Source organism: Stegastes partitus, unplaced genomic scaffold, assembly GCF_000690725.1.
Source record: "Stegastes partitus isolate 25-593 unplaced genomic scaffold, Stegastes_partitus-1.0.2 Scaffold420, whole genome shotgun sequence".
In the NCBI taxonomy this organism is placed as follows: domain Eukaryota; kingdom Metazoa; phylum Chordata; class Actinopteri; family Pomacentridae; genus Stegastes; species Stegastes partitus.
In genome coordinates this window covers 213,811-235,655 of record NW_007578151.1, presented here as the reverse complement: position 1 = coordinate 235,655, position 21,845 = coordinate 213,811, and the positions used below count along the sequence as shown (strand labels likewise).

At 42.5% G+C, this 21,845-nt stretch overlaps 3 protein-coding genes across 3 annotated transcripts in view; 1 reads left to right on the top strand and 2 right to left on the bottom strand.

Moving 5' to 3' along the window:
* The window catches only part of LOC103360194 (glucocorticoid modulatory element-binding protein 1-like), a 13,637-nt gene extending 12,331 nt beyond the window's left edge, over positions 1-1,306 (bottom strand). Inside the window, exon 1 of the mRNA XM_008285874.1 lies at positions 1,250-1,306. The gene's annotated coding sequence lies outside the window, so the exon portion shown is untranslated. The remainder of the gene's footprint in view (positions 1-1,249) is intronic.
* Positions 1,307-1,998: 692 nt separating this feature from the next.
* Positions 1,999-16,139, top strand: LOC103360192 (discoidin, CUB and LCCL domain-containing protein 1). Its single transcript, XM_008285871.1, has 15 exons — positions 1,999-2,156; positions 6,727-6,948; positions 7,549-7,686; positions 8,893-8,944; positions 9,031-9,103; positions 9,198-9,331; positions 9,459-9,496; positions 9,849-10,040; positions 10,869-10,981; positions 11,143-11,317; positions 11,429-11,521; positions 11,730-11,823; positions 12,433-12,470; positions 12,554-12,661; positions 14,465-16,139. The coding sequence occupies exons 1-15, from the start codon at positions 2,054-2,056 to the stop codon at positions 14,875-14,877; spliced, it is 1,986 nt and encodes a 661-aa protein (XP_008284093.1). The 5' UTR covers positions 1,999-2,053; the 3' UTR covers positions 14,878-16,139.
* The window catches only part of LOC103360203 (uncharacterized), a 33,649-nt gene continuing 27,638 nt past the window's right edge, over positions 15,835-21,845 (bottom strand). The window contains exons 12-14 of the mRNA XM_008285885.1: positions 20,199-20,234; positions 19,803-20,064; positions 15,835-18,119 (exon numbers count right to left, since the gene is read on the bottom strand). Coding sequence (XP_008284107.1) covers positions 16,549-18,119; positions 19,803-20,064; positions 20,199-20,234 — 1,869 coding nt within the window. The 3' untranslated portion in view covers positions 15,835-16,548. The remainder of the gene's footprint in view (positions 18,120-19,802; positions 20,065-20,198; positions 20,235-21,845) is intronic.

Here is a 21,845-nt window from a genome sequence, read left to right as displayed (position 1 = left end):
ATGTGCATGGACTATGTTGTAATTCTGGAAAAGGTTACAGTAAAATTATTATTATTATCATGAACTCTGGGTCAAATGTGACGAGTGTGTTCACTTGAGTGTTATCTGGGTACTAAGTAATAAAAAAAATAAAAAATAAAAAAGAGGAAAAGTAAATGCCTTCTGGATAAACAGCTACAGAGCAATAAATAACAATCTGTCACAGCAATTATTCTGGTCTGATTCTATCTGTAACATTCTTTCAGTCTTAAACAAGCGGCAGATGAAGCTTTGGGTGTTTTACTTTTTTTTTTTTAAAAGTCCAAATGATCTGCTTCCAGCTACCTAAAAGTGACTATTGTCTTTTATTTTTACTCTTCTATGACAGTAAACGGAATATCTTTAGGTTGTGGGCATACACAAGACTCAAATACTCGAGAAAATAATGATTACTCGCAGCCCTAAAATGCATGTAGATAACGTGTGCTGCAATTTCTGAAAAGGTTACAGTGAAATCATAATTATAGTGAGCTCTGGGTAAAATGTGAAGAGTCTGCTCACTTGACTGTTATGTGGAAACTGGAGAAGAAAAAAAAACAAGAGGAAATGCCTCCTGGGTAAACAGCTACAGAACAATAAACAAGACTTGATTAATTGAGAAAATAATCATTAGCTGCACCCCTAAAATGCACATAGGTAGCCTATGCTTCAATTTCTAATGAGGCTACAGTGGAATTAATATTATAATGAGCTCTGGGTCAAATGTGAAGAGCCTGACTGCTTGACTGGGTTTAAAAAAAAAAGGAAAAGTAAATGCCTCCAGCTACAAAACAATAAATCACAATTTGTCACGACAACGATTCAAGTCCAAAACATTCTTTCAGTCTCACACCAGCAGCAGATGAAGCCTCACACAGCAAAAAAACACACACAAATAAATGGATTTCACAAACTGTCTGTCTGGATATTCCGCAGCAGAGAAACAAATCGGGGAGTTTTATCATGCAACTCAAGAGCAACATAAAGTCATATGAAGGAAAAAAGAAGTAGCCCTTGCTGGATCTCCAACTCGCACACTTGCGTGCCTTCTCACCCTCCTTCACCCTCTCAAACTGACGTCTGCTGGAGCGGCAGCACGCACACCCGGGACAACAACGGCACGGTACGGAACGGTGCGCGTTACAAAAAGTCATCCCTCCCCCCCACAAAAAAAATCCACCCACAACCTGCAAACTTTTACAAGAATATTGTCACGGTTTTTTGTACTTACCGTGTTACAGCAGGAGATAATTCATCCTCCGGTTTGTTCGGAGCGGCGGCGGAGCATGCGCCGTGCCGCCCCGCTGCCCTTCCTGCAGTGAAGGCAGCATTTGCCTGAGAAGCATCTGTCCCGCTGTCACGAGAAGCGGCCGGTTCGCACGCGATGTGTAAATCGGTCAAACTGCTCTTATGCGGCTCGGTGGCAAAGCCTCGCAAACATGTCTTCCCGGCGAGAGGAAAAACCCGTAGAAAAACACGGTTTTTTTTTTTCAAAATAAACTTTACCCCTCGCGATTTAATTTAAGCCTCACCGCGCATGTTAGTTATTGAAATGCTAATTTTGTGGCTGTTTTTCCGTGTTTCGTGTCATGCAATCAACGCTGTGAGACTGCTCTATTTTTGTTGTTGCGTGCATTTCACCAGAAGATGGCAGGGTTACTTTGAGGAAAAGTGTGGAAGGAGTCTCCACATAAACAACATACTTGAAATTATTATTTAAAACAACCACATTTTTTTTTACTTTTAACTCAACAACTTCCTAAAAAAAATAACCTAAATTGAGTCAAATTAAGTTTTGCAACCTTTCAAAATAAAAGTAAATCCATTGCTTCCACCTCGGCGCTCACCTACAGATCAGCCCGCCCCCTATATGGGAATGGAATGTACGTCGCTCCTTGATTGACAGCCCTCGGAGCCAATAGGGAGTTGAGTTTACGCCTCGTGGCCAATAGTAAATATCCAGTACTTCTTGCTCCAACTTTTCTTATTGAAGCCAGAACCTCGAGCCGTCGAGGCATGCACCTTGCCTTAAATCATGCTCCCTACGAGCCCAAACATCGGGAATACCGTGAAGTCCGTCCTAGCCGGTTTCTGGATCACGTTCAGCGTCTGCTCCGTAGGTGTTCGCGGCCAGGAGGGTAAGAAAACGCCCGTTTTGTTGACGCCTTTGATGAGATAAGAAAAGTGACGCTTGATGTCAAACGTCTCGCTAGCTTACTGCTGTCGAGCTGCTAAAACATGTAGTGACATAGTTGTAAAGCACTTGTAAAGACAAGTACCAGTGGCCAATATTGTTTAAAGCATTTTTTCCCTGTGCTATTTAAGGTGGTCATTGTCATACAAACTTACTAACCAGGACTGCAACTAAGGGTTATTTTAACAGTCGATTAATCGATTAGTTGTCTGTGTTTTAAAATTGTACAAAATGTCTGTTAATGTTTTCCAAAGCCCAGCAACACGTCCTCAGATGTGTTGTTTTTTTTTCCACAACACCAAACGTATATACATATATGCACTAGAGATGCAGCTGAGATTTATTTTTATTAATCTGATAATAATTTCCTCAATTAATCGATAAGTCGTTTGCCCAATAAAATGTCAGAAAATGAGGGGAACAGTGTTGGTCAGTGTTTCCCAAAGCCCAAAGCGTCGTCCTCAGATGTCTTGTTCTGTCCACAACCCCAAGATATATTTCCATATATATGCAACTAATGATTATTTTCATCAATCTGCTCGTCATTATCTCAATCGATTTGCTGTTTGGTCTATAAAATGTCAGAAAATGGTGACAGTCAATGTTTCTCAAAGCCCATGATCACAAACGTGAAGCTCTGGTGACAACCAGAATAAATTCAGTTGACTGACATGAGGGACTAAGAAAAAAAAACAACAACAACAACAAATATTCACATTTAAGAGGTTGGAGTCAGAGAATTTGAAGTCAGTCATCATTCAGACTGATTGATCGTTATCAGAAAGTGTTGGAAAATGTAAACTGATATTTCCTAAAGCCAAAGTTTTGTCCTCAATGTAAGGATATTCAGTTTTCATACAAGAGTCCAGAAAATAATCTGTTTGTGTAAGACTGGAATAATATTATGGACAAAATCATACTAGGATAATTACTCAAAGAAATAATTTATTGTTCTGTAGCTATTTACCCAGAGGGCATTTACATTCCCTTTTTTTTTTAACCCATTCCCTGTGACTAGAGATACCAGTCAAGTGTCCAGTTTATTAACATGTCACCCATCTAAATTGTGTTTGTTTATTTATATACTACAGGGCCACAACTAACAGCTATTTTTATTGTCAGTTGTTTGGTCTAGAAAATGTCAGAAAAAGGTGAAAGATGTCAATCAGTGTTCCCCAAAGTCTACGATAACATCCTGATGTGTGTTGTTCGTCCACAGCCCAACGATTTTCAGTTTACTCCCGTACGTGTGGAGAAAACCCAGAAAATGTTCAATTTAAAGAAAAATGACTCAATGATCAGAATAGTTGATTTAATAGTTGACAACGAAATCAGTTAATTTGTGCATCTCTGACTTGAGTAACTAAAACAAAGCTTTCATATTGTTGTATATCAGTGAATATACTCATAACACATAAATAACACATAAATAACACATAAACAGTAGGGCTCTGGTTTTTAAGTCAGCGTCATCCTTTCTGTAGCTGAAATAATTCAGTACAACTGATATTGTGTTTCTTTTTACAACCAAATGTTCCTTTTTAAATCACTTTAAAAGATCTTCCACAGACTTCTCTTGTGCATCAGTGATGGAGAATGAGATCCATGCAAGTTTACTTTTTGTATCAAGCGGAAAGTAAAGTTAAAATGCGATTAAAGTTAAATTGCTTTGCTTCACAGTACACTTATTTCGATGCAGCTATCGCACATGCACACATTGCACTATGTTGTGTAGCCCTACTGCTGACTGCTTCAGAGTCTATTAACTGATACCATAACCTAGACCTACATTCTGCAGCGCAGAAGTCGTGATAGTTTTGACATGTTTAACTGTCAGTCCTACTTTTAGTGTAACTAAGCTGTATGTTTTTGGGCCCCTGGGGTAGTACTGTATTTCAAATTGAAGTAAGTGCAAAGGTTGACCATGTGATGTCATGGGGGCATTCTTTACATACTCTCTCCTTGTCCATGTTTACCTACCGAGCCCAGCTATCAGCTTACCTTTCCCACAGGTTTTTTTCAAAGGCCCGGTATGAATCACACTGACCATATGTACACACAGACAAACAGAATAACAAGTTGCTGGCCTGCAGACTATGACGCTAACAGCCAGCCATACCACAAATCTTCTTTTGTTATTTTTGTCTGTCTCTGGGGATTTGGTTTCCTCACATCGGAAGATGATTAAGACCAGGGTAAATAATTTAATCTGAATCACTTTTTCGCTTGGGAAATTCACCAACAAATCCGAGCTTTGGTGAGGGAAACGTTTCAGCCTCTGCTGCTGTGATTGACACACAAGACGGTATAAGGCAATGTAGTGACAGGGAGCACAGGTGAACATCCTGTCTGCTAGTGTGGACCTGTAAGGACCTGCCAGCAGAGCCTCAAGTGGAAAAACAATGTTGCCGGTGTGCTTCTGATCGACTGTCTGCTACCTTGCAACCCGCTTTCAGTCCAGTTTTCACCTTCTGAATTTTCTGAACTGGTCAGAACAAGCCGAGCATGTATCAGTCTGAAACTAAAAGCACACCGGCCCTGAGACAGACTGTAGGTGAAAGAGTTCAGTGAGCAGGGGACAATTACCGGCCACCCAGAACTTCCCCGGCTTTGCTGCCTCTGTGGCCTCCCACCGGAAGGTGACAGATCCATGCTCTGTTGCCCACGGTTACAGTATGTTGCTGTGGCATTTCCAGGGAATCCTTTGGGGACCTGAGGAGGGGTAATAACATTCAAAGGTTTACGGTATTAGGAGCTGAAGGGCTGTTAGGAAGGAAAGGAATGGCTGGTGCGATGCAGGATGTGTGACACAGGGTGAGTGGAAGGTTATCCCGTGGCTTTCCCTCAACACATGTATCCAGGAGCCTTATATGGAAAACAAGGACAGGGATGATGTTTAGCATCAGACTGACCCTGGTGCCTTCTTCAAGTTTTGACCATTCTGGGAACACGTCACCACTTGACATTTTCGGGGTAGAATCTGCCGCCCCCACACCACTAATCTCTGTGTAACCACTGTGGGAATTGACTCATTTATTTTCTGTGACCCAAGGGGATGTTGGACCATTTAAATATTTGTGTTTTCCGTTCAAGTGTTAGTCACAACAGCCGCAGGTCAGAGGATGTGGTGAATCAACATTCAAGAAACACTGTTTTTCTAAGAAACTAATCCATAATTTTGACCCAAAAAAAAGCCCTTTTGGTCCATTTTCTTGCCTTTCCCTTAATAACAGCGTCCTGTGATTTACAGTAAAAATCACAGAATTTGTGTTTGTGTTTGAAGAGTATCTTTTGCAACATATCCAGGTTGTAGTTTTTAAGAACTGCTCTCACTGGAAGTTGTGTCATCTCACAGTTATGATCAGAAGAGTATAAACATGCCCCGGTCTGCTGTGCATGTTTGGATTAGACTTGTTACTCATCTGTCCTGAAATAGTGCATCAACAAAGCCTTTAATATTCAGTGTATTTAATCAAGAGAATTGATGACAATACTGTCTGCGGTTGAGTGGTTTTGGTTTTCCTAAAAATGAGCCGATAATTCCGCACTTCTCACGGCTGTTTCCCAAGTGAAGCTGATTAGTTATAAAATGCTTTGATCTCTACCAGCTGCATAAGAAATTAACACTTATTGACACATTACCTGTACAGTGGGGCTGAATAATTTCGGGGAATTGTTTAATTGCACTTTTTTTCTGACAGTTATTGTGGTTTGGTTTGTAACATAATTTTTTAAAATCGAGCTGCAATTTAGTATTGACTGTGCAGCGGATTTAAAACACGTGACGAGCGCACAAGGAGGACGGCATAAAATTGTAAAACTGTTTGCACAGTTTAAACCCTGGATCGGATGTGCTGCAAAAGGTATTAGGTGTGGCTATTAAATAATGAGACTGGAGTTACGTCAGTCGAACCAAAGCGTGCATGCCTGAACTACGTAGTATGAGTTGATCAGTGAGCACAAATGAACAGAGAGTGTCACTCTGCTCCAACTGAATAAAACTGAATTACAGCATTAGTCTCATTATTTAACAGCCAAACCTCATGTGTTCCCATTTGCAGGCTTTGCCTTGTTTCAAACTGCAATTTCCTTTTGAAACTGATTAATTGTTCAGCCCTACTTCACAGCACGCTGCACAACTGAAACTAGTCGCAATTAGTTGATCAGTCAGTTTGCAAAAAAAATAAAAATAAAAATAATGCCAAAAACGCTCGGGCTCAAGCATGTCAAATGTGAATATTAAGTCTGCTGTTCAAATTACTGTTTAGACAAAACAAGCAATGGGAACGTGCCAACTTGGAATAACCTGGTTATTATATCAGAAAATAAACTACAAGAGTAATATAACAGAAGTAATCATTAGTTGCAGCTGATTTGTTTCAATGGAAGTGACACAAGAACCAAAGAAGGAAGAAGTCTTCCCTGAATTAGTTTTAGGAATTACTGTTGATTTTATCATCTGAGTGTTGTTCTTTCCTTCTCACTGCCTTCTTATTGTGCTTGTCTTACGTCAGGTAATGGCTGTGGACACACACTGCTGGGAACTGAGTCCGGCACTTTAGCCTCTCAGAACTACCCGGGCACCTACCCCAGCAACACCTGGTGTAAGTGGAGGCTTCGGGTGCCGGAGGGGCGGACGCTGCGACTGCTGTTTGGGGATTTTGACATTGAGAGCAGTCCAGGCTGCGGCAATGGCTCCATGGTGATCACAGATAAAAACGGAGAGCGCAGCCTGGGTGAGTTTACCTCTGATGCTCTAATGCATTTCAGAGTGATATCTGATTACGCCTCACCAGTGTCCCCATCACCCTTTACTGACTTTTTATGTTCCATGCCATTGCTGACGTTCTCCCAGGCATGAATATGGAACACACACACACCAGGCATGCCATTCGATTGACACACACGCTGACAGAAGAGACAAATCCAGTTGCGCAACAGACAGACAGACAAGTGTACATTTTGCAACTCGCTGCATCAAGTCATGTCTTGAGGGCCTAAAAATTTGACAACACACCAAACACAATGAGATTCGGGAGGTAAAAATATTCTGCTTAGGCTGCCTGCTGCGTCTATTATCGGATTCCACAGAGCCTGGCTCAGAATTTTATTGTGTTCTCTCTTCTCCTCAGTGTAGCTGTCCTTACATGTAGATTTTCCACGTGACACATTACTATACAGTCAAGCATTAGCAGTGTGAGACTGACTTATATCGTTTGCGAGAGGACCGGCAATAAATGCATTCCTGAGTCACAGAAGTAGTCTTCAGTGTGTTGAAGAATGCGTTTGTGTTTTTGAGCTTTAGAAATATACTTTGTGGTTGTGCTTCTTCACAGGTCCAGTATGCGGGAAGCTTGATGCAGCACAGAAGAATGTGACGCTTAAAAGTAATGAAGCAACAATAATATTTAAGTCAGGCCCACATCGTTCTGGACGAGGGTTTCTGCTTTCGTACACCACAGACCAGAATCCAGGTACGCTGCTCTGATTTACATCATGCTGGTTGCAACTGGGTCAGGTAGCTGTATTAAGTGCATGAATGCAGTGTATTGCTAATATCTGAGGTCTCATTAGGTATTACTGTTGTGTTTACTTCTGTTGCTGGCCATGAAAAGCACATACCTTGGCTTTACAAATGCCAGAGTTGTAGTTGTGTTTGCTCCTTTACAAGTTTACACTGGTGTCATTTTAACACCGGCTTCTCTGTGAATATTTATCCCTGCCTATGTGCGCTTGTGTGTTGATGTGTGTGCGATTGTATGAGTCACTGCTTATTGGCATTCATCCTCCATCGCCATCTTTGCTCTGGTATGTTTGCTCAGAAAACAGAAGTGAGACTCCTTCTCGCAGGCTGAATGGAGGGAGGCCTCAGGCTTCAGTCTGTCACTTGGAGTGGCTTGATTTCTCTCACACACACACACACACACACACACACACACACACACACACATACCCCTCATCAGCCTGTTAACCACTTCAAGCCCCCGCCACTGTCGCCATAAGGCCTTTCTACTGATGATTTAGCTGTTATTAATTCTGCAAACTTGAACTCTCTCCATCAGTGCAGCAGCAAATATGTACCATGTGTGCATACGTTCATTTAGTGATTAAAGTTCAAATGTTGTGCTTCTTGATAGTTTACATTCAATCACAGGATGTTACAAAGGTTACGGTTCTTCTGGTGTATGATTTTTAATAACCGTGTACACTTGTTTACTCCGAGTACGAGTCTATACTTAGAGATCGTCTCCTTTTCTGTGGATGAGGTAATCCGGACTGTACAGTATGTATCATAGTTTCCTGTTTTCTACTGAGCTGTTTATGAAATCCGGCAGTGTCTGGACCGGAGCTAAGCCTGTGTTCAGACATACAAACCACTGTCTGTTAACTGTAATCACACGAGGGCCACTCGCTGTACTCGTGAACTGTGACAGAGTCACAGTAACAAAGGGCTTAGTCACATCAACAGCGATGACCGCTCATCCCCTGATATAGCACACTTGGGGCATGCTAGACTGTCTCACACAGAATCTGTGTTTGTGTGGGGGGGTGTTATGTAAGCCTGAAGCACAGGGTCCCACTCCGTACTGTTAGAATCCACATGTAAACACTTCAAAAGAAAGTGTGGGTTAATTCTTTGTAGTGTTGAGTCTAACATCTGTCTCTTTTCTTTTTTTCAGACCTCATTTCTTGTTTACAGCGAGGATCTCATTTTAGCTCGCAGCATTTGAGGTGAGTGGTTTACCTCTGCATCATCCAATAATAGAATCTGAGTAAAACTGCAAGTGTTTCTCACATGCTGCTCTGCTGTTTCTCAGCGTGTACTGCCCCGCTGGGTGCAAGAATGCCACAGGAGACGTTTGGGGGAGCTACGAGCAGGGCTACAGAGATGTAAGCACGCCGTGTTTGATTTGGCCAAGTTGTACGAGAAATGTTTGATCAAATATGTGCCTGAAAATGCTCCACATGTCTCCTTCTGCCACAGACCTCAGTCCTGTGCAAGTCTGCAGTCCACGCTGGAGCTACATCTGATAGTTTGGGAGGTCGCGTCACTGTGACTCGTGGCAGAAGTCTTACGCTCTACGAATCCACCTTTGCCAATGGAATCCTTTCTAAAATGTGCGTTAGCTGTCCAAATTTTTAAAATGATAGATTACAGTGATCTTTGAGAGTCGCCAGTTGGCTCCAAAATGATTTATTTTAAATGCGTACAGACACTGACCTTTCAATGATCCTCTTTTGACAGGGGATCATTATCTGAAAAGAAGCTGCTTTTCAGCCAAGGTATGAGCCCGGCATGACATTTACAACCACATGTTACAAACTCTTCAGAGGGCATGCACCGTACTATTGAGTGTTTTGGCCTAATTGCTTTAAGTAGCACATTATTTACATTCCTGCTGTAGTGTTTTCAGTTTTAGAAGTGACGGTTTCCTACCTTAAAGACAGGTTTAACTGTGCATTGCTTTTAAGATGGTATAAAAAAAATACATTTCTTGATTCACCACATGAGTCTGCAAACAATCGCTGTCAGTGAAATATACATGATTTGTAATCAAGTGGTAAATGTTGCTGTTTATGAAACACTGGGTTGCATCATGGAACACTTCATCAGCGGATCCTTTCTGTCTAACAGAATGTAACAACATCCTGGCCGTTTCGGGTTTAAATGCCTCGTCTTTCTGGGATAAAAACAGTCAAGAGCACAGAATGTTCTGGTCCTCCAGCAACATGGACACCAGCCATGAGTTCCTACTCTGGGCAGCGGCCAGTAATGATCGGAGCCCGTGGGTGGAGATGGAGCTGGGCGATAGACGCACAATCACAGGTAGCGATGTAAATGTGAAAGTAGTATTTGTGTGTAAAATATCTTTATTTAACAACACTTGAATATATATTTTAATGAACCTGTTAAACCTAATTTCTTTGATTATTCTCACTTAAACACTGCTATGTGCATCAAGACTAAAAAACGTATTTCACCATGCTGAATGTATCCGCCAACAACTTGTTCATAAGTATGTTTTATTTTGTTCTATGTCTCTTGTCTTTTGTTACACAGCCTGCAGTTCAGCTGAGTAGTTGCTTAGTTTCTGTTATTTGATTGCAGCCACTCAGTGCTTCTTGGTTGCACTGAGGTGTGCAGATTTAGATTTTATTTTTTTTACAGAATCTAATGCAAACTGTTAAAATAGAGACTTAGAATGAAGGGATTACAGTGAAATATGATGTTCAACTAATATTTGATTAATTCTCATGGCCAAACCAATTTATTGAATTTCCCTTCTGGGATAAATAAAGTATTTTCGATTTCATTCATTTCAAACCCCATGTCACGTGTGTGTAGTTCAAGGACTATCAGAGATTTGAACATCTGACATTTCTTTCTGTTTTTACACTTTCTTTCTTGATAAATGTGCCATTTTGGTGATTTAAAAAAAAAATAAAAATGACAAGACAACAAGACTTTTAAATCCATTTTTATGTTTCACAACATTGACGGATAGCTTCAGCAATGTTCTCTATTTTTTCTTACTATAAACAGAAAACTTTTGATTTTTGACAAATTCCAACGAGGCACATCGCGTTTGCAATGTGTTGATGTATTGGTTGCAGATAATTTTATCTTAAAAATCATTGTTCTGTCTGTCCTCAGGAATAATAACAACAGGATCAAATCAGTACTACATGGAATCCTTCTTTCTGCAATTCAGCAAAGACAGAAAGAACTGGAAGCCTTACAAAGGTGCTCTGAGCAAAGAAAAAAAGGCAAGTGTTGCCGTGTACATTATCATTCAGTCGATGGTTATTGAGGCACCAACCGCCTGAGCTTCTATAGCAACTCAGGGCATCATTAGAGCTGTAGTCATGATTTTATAAGGGCCTCAGTGCTCTCTGTGTGTAAGTAACTTGCTCTTTATGGCTCCTAGGTGTTTCAGGCCTACACTGATGGCCACCTCAGGGTGCTCAACAGCTTGTTCCCTCCTGTGGTGGCTCGATTTGTTCGGTTGCAGCCTCTGAGCTGGCATGGAAGAGCCTCAGCTCAGCTTCAGGTTCTGGGCTGCCCTGTTGCGAAGTTCACACCGAGGTCGCGCTCACCAGCAGGTACACATTAGCGACTTAGACTTCCAATTTCTTTTCAGTTTAAACTCCATCTGGTGACTTGATTTGATGAGCGCTCGAGGCTTTCTGATGGGAAGTTTTTCTGTCCAACAGAATCTCCGTCCATCAAAGTTAACATGGATACACCGCGCCCAAGCTCCCCTCCCACCCCCACAGAAGGGCCGGTAATAATGGAAACGACACTAAGTACGTACTTGTCTGACCATCTCATTTCCGTAGTTTCTCTGTGTAAAATGAACGCCAGTCTATTCGAGGAAGGATGCTTGTTACATGAGGAAAACCAACGCAATGCGCCCTTTAATCTCACATTCGGTGTTGCGTACATTGCAATTAACTGCATTCCTTCCTCACACGTGTTCAATTGTTAGTCACTCAGACACTTGCACTCTTGCAGGCTCCAGTCAGCCAGTGATAGTGGCCGTAGGAGTGGTCCTGGGGCTGCTAATGTGTGGGAGTTGTTTGCTGGCCGGAGTCTGGTGGAAACGAAGGTACTGTGTATTAATACTGTTGAACTTTTACTTTGATTGAAATGGATTTTTAATACATGGAGTGCTCAAAAGAGGATATTTTATTCATGCCCATACGGTTTTGACGGCAATGCAAGGCTGCTACCAACAGTTATGTTACTGTTTAGTCATCTGCTGGTTATTTATTATGATGGACTAACAGTTTAGTCTGTGAATTGTCAAAAAAATTGGGAATCAATGCTCATCACAGCTCCCCAGAGCCCAAGGTGACATCCTTAAATCTCTTGTTTTCCTCGAGCTAAAGGTCGAAACTCAAACAAATTCTAATTATGTGATACGTAACTAAGAAAAGCAGCAAATCCTCTATTTTAAAAGGTGAAACCAGAGATTTTTGGGGTTTATTTGTTGTGTGTACATTGACTTAGATGATAATTGGATTGTTAAAATAACTGCCTATAATTTTTTTCCCAATAAATTTTCCAGTTGCACACTGTACAGCAACTGTATGAAGCATGTAAAATAAATACAGGTTTTCTACATAGCTATGCATTTCTTATGTTATGGCGTTGTGTTTTTTTCTGAGCAATATCTGGCACAAACATTTCCTTCTTTGTCTCTTTCCCCATGTAGGAAAAAAGACTCACAAATGAAGAACTCCTTACCCACTAGTAAGTCGAGCACCCTTTAAGTTTTCCAGCACTTTTTAAATCTTATTAAAAAAGACTGACTATATGTGTTTTGTGTCAATTAGATTGTCAGAGTTTCAAAGCAAAGAGCCTCCCCTGCCCACACTCAGAGCTCATCTCGTACCCTCTGGAGCGAAATATTCACGACGCTCTACCTAACCCTCCTCTTAATGGTAAGAATTCATAAATATTTAAAGATTTTTTTTCTTGTTTTAAACAGGGACACTGCTGCAGCTCCCTTTTTTTCCTGCGAGTACCATCATTTGTGACTCATTCAGAGCTTACTGGTCATCTCGAGTTTGTTTCCCGCTCTAACAGTCTCTGGCTTCGGTGGTCAGCTTGAGCAGCTCCTGCCAGGCCTGACAGGCAAACAGCTCTCCCGGCAGGCTGTCCATTCTTTCCCCTGGCTCAGCCCATCACCCAGCCACAGTATAAACATTCCTTTCTTTGGTCCACGGAGCCTCTCTGAAAGAGACCCTTTAATTGGAGCTCGATAAAGGGCGCTCGGCCTGCTCTCCCCCCTCCACCAGTCCCATCTCTGCCTCCCCCATCCCCCTCCCCCAGCAAGGGGGCCCTTCACTGAGAGGTCCAGTGATAAACAGGACAGAGGGTCAATGCTAAGACAATCAAAGCCCTCACTAAAGCCCGTCTAATTAAAATAGCTCTGGCTCTGAGGCTCCCCGTGGGCTCTTGAGCAAGGCCTCCCACACCACAGCCTCTTCTGGAGGGCTGAGGAGTAGAGTCTGGTTGGGTCTAAGTGCTGCACTGTCAGCCCCCGTCCCTGAGATTAGAGGAGACATTGTTGGTGGCCAGGCAGCTCACGCAGGGGCTCTGCATTGGCCTGGTATGAGACTGCTATTTAGTAGAAACAAAGCATTTCCCAGAAATTGCTGTGTAAGATGCAAATAAGCACTTGAGAGCGTTTCCTGTTGCTGAAAGGATGCTGCTGTGTGGTACAACTGCCGATTTCACGCACATTTAGCGATTACCTTTAGTAGAATATTAATGTGGATCCGCCAGCATGTTTTAAGGTTCATAAAATGTCAGGCTTTTGCTGTGCATATGAGCTCATCCTTAAGTCTGTATGAATATTCTGGGAGTTTTAAAGATATAGAACTAAAACACAGACTTTAGGTTCATAAATATAGTGTGGGACAAAATTCCAAACTGAATTATAACTGTATGCAAACGTTTGCGCAACTCTGGGTAAGATACATATTTTATAGATTTTTGAAACGAAAAAAAACAAAAACATAAATACAACCTCAACCTTTTAATGTTAACCCACTGATACTTTTTATTTCTTGCATTTAAAAAAAATAGAGAAGGAAGTTGGACGTTATACCATTTGTCTCAGAACTCAATTTACTCGTTAGGCCTGAACTGACTGGTTTACGCATGACAGCAGACGCACACGTGGTTCTGTTCTATACTACAATCGGTGCTTGACGGTCTGCTACACGTATGGTCACATTGCCCCTCGTTTTGAACACAGAAAAATCGACGGGGCTCCTGTGGATGTGTCTGAATGTTGGCTGGGACTTTGCACTTTACAGGATGTAACAGCTAGTTACAAATTGGGCTGCAGAACTGTGTCAATGTGATTATGCCGGAGGTGTCTGGAGCACAGTGGGCTGACTTAACACAGGATTTCTGGAGAATTTAGTACTTCCTGCTGGGCTCAGTCAATGGAAAGCATGTACAAATCAAAGTGCGACAACTGCCTCAATTTCAGCTTCTTTGATGATGAACTCTGAAGGTGCGGATCACCAGGAATCTTTTTGTACAGCCTCGCCTCAAAACAGACAATTGTTTTAAATTTCTCATTTGCAGGATTGCTTTGTATTAGTTTGTGTTTTGATGCACATTTTAGGCAAATCCCGACAATGTGCCAATGTTTGCTGCATCTCAGATTAATAGAAGTTCCTTCTGATACTGGTGTTTATTTCTGGTTCCAATTTTTTTCACCTTTCCAGATTATGCCGAGCCTGCTCTTTCAACTATTGGACAAAAGGTCGGGTCAACATTTAGACCTTCGTCAGATGAGGGCTACACCACCCCCTTCATCTGCAGCCATTACGACACTCCCGGCAACCTCCCAGAATACGCCGAGCCACTTCCTCCAGAGCCCGAGTACGCCACCCCTTTTGGTGATCAGCCTTCAGAGTCCAGCCTACCAGCTCTGTCAGGGATCTCTCACACTAATGCACATGGACCTGCGACATCCGGCCACAGTCAGTATGACTGCCCTTCACACAGGGTGCTGTTCAATGGCTACTGCACTCCTGCTCTTCATGCCAGTGGCCCGCGACCAGTCAGCGTGATCTATGCAGAGCCCAAGTCGTCTGACTCTTTACTACAGAAGCACACATATGAGAAGCCTTTGTGAGCGCATCAAACTCAGACATGTAGAAAAAAAGGCTGTGTGACGGGACCAGAGGAGCACTTGGAGTGATCTCAAGTGGACACTAAGCTGGACAGTGCTGTCCAGAGTGCACTAATGCTTCCAGCAAGTGATGCACCCAAAGTTAAGGAGTCACTTTGGACCTATGTAAGGGTGCACTGCTCAGAGAGCCATATGGACACAAGTATTTCCTACCAGGAAGTATGCAGTAGTACAGATTTGTTTTCTCGTGATGCACAAAGAAAACACAGGCTCGGTCGTGTCTCAGAGATGCTGTTTATTCATGTCACGAGCTGCACTTTCTGAAAACACATACAGAAATGTATGCTTCAGTCTATTTAACAGGTTACTGCAAAAAAAAAAAAGTGGATTGAATATGTTATTGTCCTCACAATGTATAATTTCAACACTTTTGTAAAAAAAAAACAAAAAAAAAAAACAACCACTTAGGAAGCACTATAAAAGGTACACTGTTACAAAGAGTGTTGTTATGATTACATTTAACCACTAGGTGGCTCTCATGAGCTTCAGAAGTCTAACAGTAACAGATTGTGTAATGGTTTGTCTGCTGGTTCTAAGTCTTCAGATAATAGTCACCAAAATGTTAACGCACACATAGTAAAAGTATAAACAAGTTTGTAAGAAAAGGAAATGATCGGATTGTAGTAAATCAGAGAGGCACAACAGGCAAGGTGGTGTCGGGGTTTAGGATGGATGAACTCCGCCGTGATTCAACCGGCTGCAGCGACACACAGAACATACAAACACCAGAGGAAGATTACTTTCCCCTTTGAGGGCTTAAGAATGTCAAACATTTCCAGTATTTGTTTGGCTTTTGTCACTGCACAGCAACTCTCATTCCAAGCGAGAAACACTTAGAAAATTAACTTTTCATTTCTCTACTTAAAATTATATACAAATTCCACTGGATTCTTTTTTTTCTGGGAAATATATGTTTTAAAATGATTAAATTACTTAAACTTAGATGGCATTGCTGTTCACACACTGATAATCTGCTCTAGTGAAAAAAACAGCAGATTTGTCTTTAAGTTTGAAAATTGTACTTTTTTTTTTTCATTTTGTATAATGAGGGGTCAGGCCTCCATTCTATAAGAAAATGTTACTAAAAGCCTCTAAAAATTCACGAAAAGGCTGTGACCAACTCTGTGGTGTCACAATGCAACAAAGGGGGGATACCTCTTTCCACTGCTGAATAAGGCACAATAAAACGGTTGTAACAACAGAAACACCAGGTGGCTTGGCGTCTGATTGGAGCAAGTGGTTTGAGGTTGTTGTCAGACAAAGCTTACACGTGTAACGGCGGCGACAGCTCTGCACAAACAGGAAACCTCAGAAACAGAAAACTTTTCCTCGTCAAATCGTAAATCAGAAAAACCTGTCGCACAAGTCGACCCTGTTGTGACAACAGGCAGGTTTGTGTTTCTGGTTGTAAACTGTGCAAAATCTCTTTTACATCTATTTAGGTGTTACGAAACCTTATTTGAGGCGATATAGGAGCTCTGAAAGAGATCCCATGATGAGTAATGCTTAGTTAACAAATATATATTCCACACAAATGGTACTCTCTCTCTCTACATGTAAAAATGGGTTTACTCTGCAGTTTGGCTGTTATCTACCAGTAACATTAATTCACCCTCATTTACGGTGATTTCCGACTCTCTCATTTGTGCTGAACTCTTTCCTCTGCTGCTCCTCTTCCTCTTCCTCCTCTTCTCTCCCCTCGTGGGAGTAGTGAACCAGAGTCTGGTGTCTGTTCCTGGACGGGGCGTCTTTAAAACGCAGCCCACAGTCTTCACATGCGTACAGAAGCCCCTCTCTGCTCCCAGCTGCTCCTTCAGACTGAGATTTGCGCTCAAACAAGGCAGAGCCAGGATGAGCAGCGATCAACTCTGAAGAATCTCGAGAGCTTGGAGCTGTGTTGGAGCTGTCGTCAGGGCTGTTGGGTGTGTTTAGCCTAACGCTGGTTGAAGGTAAAGTCCTGGGTCGCCCCGGCGGACAACCACGACCTGCGGGTCCTCGATATGCACCTCCAGCTCCTGCCTCCCCACTGGGCTCAGGAGCTAACCCGTGAACCGTGCGGTAGTGGAAGCGGATCCCGGAGCGGTTGGAAAAGCCTTTCCCGCAGATGCTGCAGATGAAGGGCCTCTCTCCTGTGTGGATGCGGGTGTGGATCTTCAGAGCTCCTGACTGGGTGAAACACTTCCCACACTGGCTACAGCGATAGGGTTTCTCCCCCGTGTGGGTCCTCTGGTGGGCCCGGACCCCGGCCAGATGGGGAAACCCTCTGCCACAGAAGCCACAGGAGTACGGCCTTTCACCCGTGTGAATCCGTCTGTGGATCTTCAGAGCTCCCGACTGGCTAAAGCTCTTGCCGCAGTCGGAGCAGGTGTAGGGCCGGGCGCCGGTGTGCACGTTGAGGTGTATGCGGAGGTTGCTGTGCGAGTTGAAGGCCCTGCCACACTCTGTGCAGAGGAAGCCGGACGGTTTGTGAGCGTGCTCAGAGCGCTGATGCTGCAGCAGCTGGGACGGTCGGGAAAAAGAGGCAGAGCAGTGCATACAGGGGTGCAGCGACAGCAGGTTTGTAGCCGTCCTGCCTCTCTCCTCCGGCTGCTGTGTCTGTCTGTGCTGGTGGTGGCAGACCTGGCTGCAGGTGGGGAAGGAGCACTGGCAGGGCAAGCAGGGAAAAGGACTGGAGAGCTGTGAGGAGTGTGAGTGGGCGAGCTGAGGACAGGGTAAGCAGGAAGTTAACGGGCAGTGATGGTGGTGGAAATGATGATGGGCATGGGTGTGAGAAAACGATGAGTCGGCTCCTTCCTGCTGGCTCCGCAGCTGGCTGCAGGTTTGAAGGCCGCGGTGGCAGCACAGGCAGGGGAACATGGAGAACACGGAGCCCGAGGACGCTCTGGAGGTCGGAGCGTCAGGGTTTTGATCTCGGCTCCGAGTTCCTCTGTCTGCGTCGTCGCTCTGCGTTCGGTTGGACGGCCTGCCTTCCAGCTCGGATGCGGTGCTGCTGCTGGGTACGGTGGTGTCTGGTAAACACATGCCGAGGCTCACCGGAGCAGTGCTGCTCAGATCTTTGGGGTGGCAGACTGCCTCTGAGTGAGGCGGCGAGGACAAAGATTGTCTGGATGTTAAAGTCTCAAAAGACAGAGCAGAGCCGGAGTACGGACAGCCGGGGCAGGTGCAGGCATGATGCACATCTAGACCTGAAAGAACAGAAGACAACAGTAAACAATTTTGCACAAAAATAGATAAAATAATGTATTTACTGGCCTGGTGCAAATATTTTATGAACAGAACAGAACACAACAGAAAGATGAATATTTTTAAAGAAATACATATAATAATAAGAAGAAATAATATATTCATCTGTCATTCTAATCTTGCATTAAACCCCTTGAAAATAAGTTAATCAAAAATGTAATTAATTTACTGTTCAGAAAAGTCAGATCCCTTCACTAAAGTCTAAATATTTTTCTGTAACTTGAAGTACTTATCTTTAGTTTCACTGCTGGATATCTGCAGCAGTCATATTGTTGTGTGTACAGCTGTTTCCCACATAGAACATGACCGCTCTAATCATTAGGCTAATATTGACAAGAGACCACAAAGCAAAGAAAACACATTCTATAGTTTAATTGTAAACTGCAACACTTGGCTTGGACCAAATTATTGCAGCAGATTTGCTCTGATTGCTAGTATTATTATTTATTTGGAGTCATGTGCGTTTTTCTACAATGCGGTGTAAAAACAGGATTTATTAGAGAATTGCTTTTATATTACTATTACCTCATACATACATTTTGAGAAGTAATATCCAGGAAGAAAACTCCAGAAACAGAGAAGACACTTTTAAGACGGTACCGACATCTACAACTGAAATAACACCATCGACAGCACCTACTTTTAAAGGAAAAAACCCACGAGTTCATATTTCATATAGCTTCAATGAAGTTAATTTGTGGGTCAAAACTCTGCTGCTCAGTGGAAGTTTTGTCTGTCACCTCTGGGAAGCAGATGTGCACTGATTATTTTTTATTTGGGGTATGTTGTCCATCCATCCATCCATTATCTATACACCGCTTAATCCTTACTAGGGTCTCGGGGGGGCTGGAGCCTATCCCAGCTGACTCAGGGCAAAGGCAGGGAGTCCAAAAACATGTTGAGGTTAATTGGTGATTCTAAATTATCCGTAGGTGTGAATGTGAGTGTGCTTGTTTGTCTGTCTCTAAGTGTAGCCCTGTGATAGACTGGCGACCTGTCCAGGTGAACCTGCCTTCGTTTTTGGACTGTGTGGGAGGAAGCTGGAGAACGTGGAGAGAACCCATGCTCACCTTTTTCCCCTCAACATCAACTGCATCTCATCTTCTGGACCGTATTACCTCAGTATCACTGCCAGCGTTGTTTGCAACTTTTCTATTCGAGTCTTGTTTTATGTTCAGTAACGCATCATACTTATACCTTATTGCTTTTCTACTAGGAACTGCATTTCTTGTTTTGTTTTGTTTTTTCTGAGCAATATCTGGTTTTATCTGGTGTTACGTTTAAAACAAAAATATTGGTAGATAGTGTTGTCCAAGTAGCAGACAGTTTTAAAATGGTTCCTAAAGTGCAACTAGGAAAAAAAATGAATATGAGCATATTTTGATTTTATGGGTCCCACTTTGAAGGCTGGAAAACTAAGTGTAACTAACTTTTTATACTTACTGAATTCATATAATTACTAAACATCTATATAAAATCTTTTTTTTTTTAGTTTTTCTCCAAATCAGAAAAGAAGACCATGTGCATGCTGCAAGTTACTCTGAAATAACCTGAAAATGGGGAATATATCAGGTTAAAGTCGTCAGATTTCTGGGCCCCTAGGACCCCCTCTGCTCAGCTCCCACCTTCTCTCCGGTCTCTGGCCTCCCCTTTCCTCTGGGACGCCCGGGGCTGGATCTGCCTGCCGGGTTCTGACTTGTCCTGGGCGGGTCGAAGTGGCTGAAGAGGTTCCAGTGAAGCAGCTTTGAAGCCCAGAGAACCAGCAGCTGCAGCCGCCACACCCCACGCTGCTGCGTTCAGCACATCTGGCTGGCTTTTGGAGGAGTTTCCAGATGTGATAAGGTCACCGATGAACTGGTGCATCTCCATCCAGGAGCACTGACCAGGCTGAAGAGGGAAGCACCGAGAGGCTGCATGTCAACGCACTCAAGCGCAGGTTACTAAAACTCCTCTCAGAATTAACAAATACAGCGTTGAGCTAAATTAGGAGGAAAAAAGAAAAATCTGTCTCGTTTACTTACAACGTCGCTACACTTGTCTTTGTCCATGAGCGCGAACTAACGACGACTCAGCCGCACTGCGAGGATTTTAATATTCCAGCTTTAATGAGGAAAAAAACAATGAGAGAAACACATAAAATAAAATAAATAAATGCACACGTTTGTTATTACATCACTACACCTCGGCTCCATGTAGCCCAGTTACAATTTCCGGTCACCTGACTTTGTTTTTCCGGGTTTCTGATCATGTGACCGGAGTTGTAGTTCTTTTTCTTTCAAGCGCCGTTTTCTTTTAATCCGGTATTGCAGACAGATGGATTTTAAAGTTGGCATATTTCAAATGAGAATTAATTTAGTAAATCAGCAAATAATAAATTAGATTTAGGTCATTTGCATTCATTTGTCAAATAATTACATTCATGCCTATTTTTGTATTTATATGTAATTTTTATTTGACTGTTCGGTTTCTTCCGGCTGGAAGCGACATAAAAGCGACAAAAGACGGGAAGACAATGTGTTGAAGGCGTTCATGATGAATGTTATTTAATATTTTTTTGAATGCCATGTCCAAAATGATTCATATCCCATTAAAGCATTGGCAATATTTGACAAAATGCAGTTTCTAAATGATTTCCAAATTATTTTGGTAATTTTAGAGCATTCTAATATCCTATAAATTAAAAACAGCTGATGCAGTTGTTCTCTAGTCAGTCAACTGCAATTAGGGTCAACACCAAAAAGGCTCAGTATGCTCCATAGTTTATTATCTGTTAGGGCAAATAAATAATATAAATATTATAATAAATATTCACTACAAATCTAAAATTGGCAAAGGTATTAATAATTTGAGGCCTACCTGTAAATGTGTTTATTTCTATATCCGTAAAAACTCTCTAGTCCCCACAGTTCGTTATGGTTAGACTGAGAGAATCACTTGAAGTATTATGATTGATAAGTTCAGCTACATTTTCCCAAAATTCTGCCATGCAAGAGCCAATGTTTTAGACGTTGGAGTTGTTTCCTTTCTCCGATCAAAACAAAAGTGTGTTAATTTAGTTAGTGAGCACTGCTACAAGGCTCCCTAATTAACTGCTACCAGATCTAAATCCTCTTGCAGGAGAAGCTGTGGGCTCTATTGAGACTTCTGTTGCAATGACAGATGCTGCTGATGAAGAATCTTTGTAAAACCAGGCATTACCGGCACAAATCTGCAGGAACAGTTATTAAATCTCGAGGTATGAACTCCACCGACCTCTAAACGTATGAGGCACCTAGCAGCAGGTCCCGCCATTGATCAAACTTGTCTTTCCAGCACATCCCGCATTTGCTTGATCAGATTGAGATCTGGGGAATTGTGTCATGTTCCTGAACAATGGCTGCATTATTCTGCTGAATAAGGCCATCGGGGAATCCCACTGCCATGAGGGTGTGCACGTGATCTGCAGCAACGTTTATGAAGGTGTCTAAGTAGCATCCACATAAATGTAGCATTCATAGTTTCCCAGCAAAACATTTCTCTCATCAAAGTCACTCTGCCCATTTTCCCAGCTTCAAACAAATCAAGAAGTGAGCGTTCTCTTGCTGCCTGATATATCCCACTCCTAAACAGGTGAAACGGTAATGAGATAATCAATGTTATTCACTTCACCTGACTCTGGTTTCAATGTT

What these genes read in the sequence shown, in the direction of transcription:
- LOC103360192 (XM_008285871.1), top strand. Translation starts at nt 2,054, where the DNA reads ATGCTCCCTACGAGCCCAAACATCGGGAATACCGTGAAGTCCGTCCTA. An exon ending in AGGTGTTCGCGGCCAGGAGG is followed by an intron (nt 2,157 to 6,726) that starts GTAAGAAAACGC and finishes GTCTTACGTCAG; the next exon opens with GTAATGGCTGTGGACACACA. An exon ending in AATAATGGAAACGACACTAA is followed by an intron (nt 11,522 to 11,729) that starts GTACGTACTTGT and finishes GCACTCTTGCAG; the next exon opens with GCTCCAGTCAGCCAGTGATA.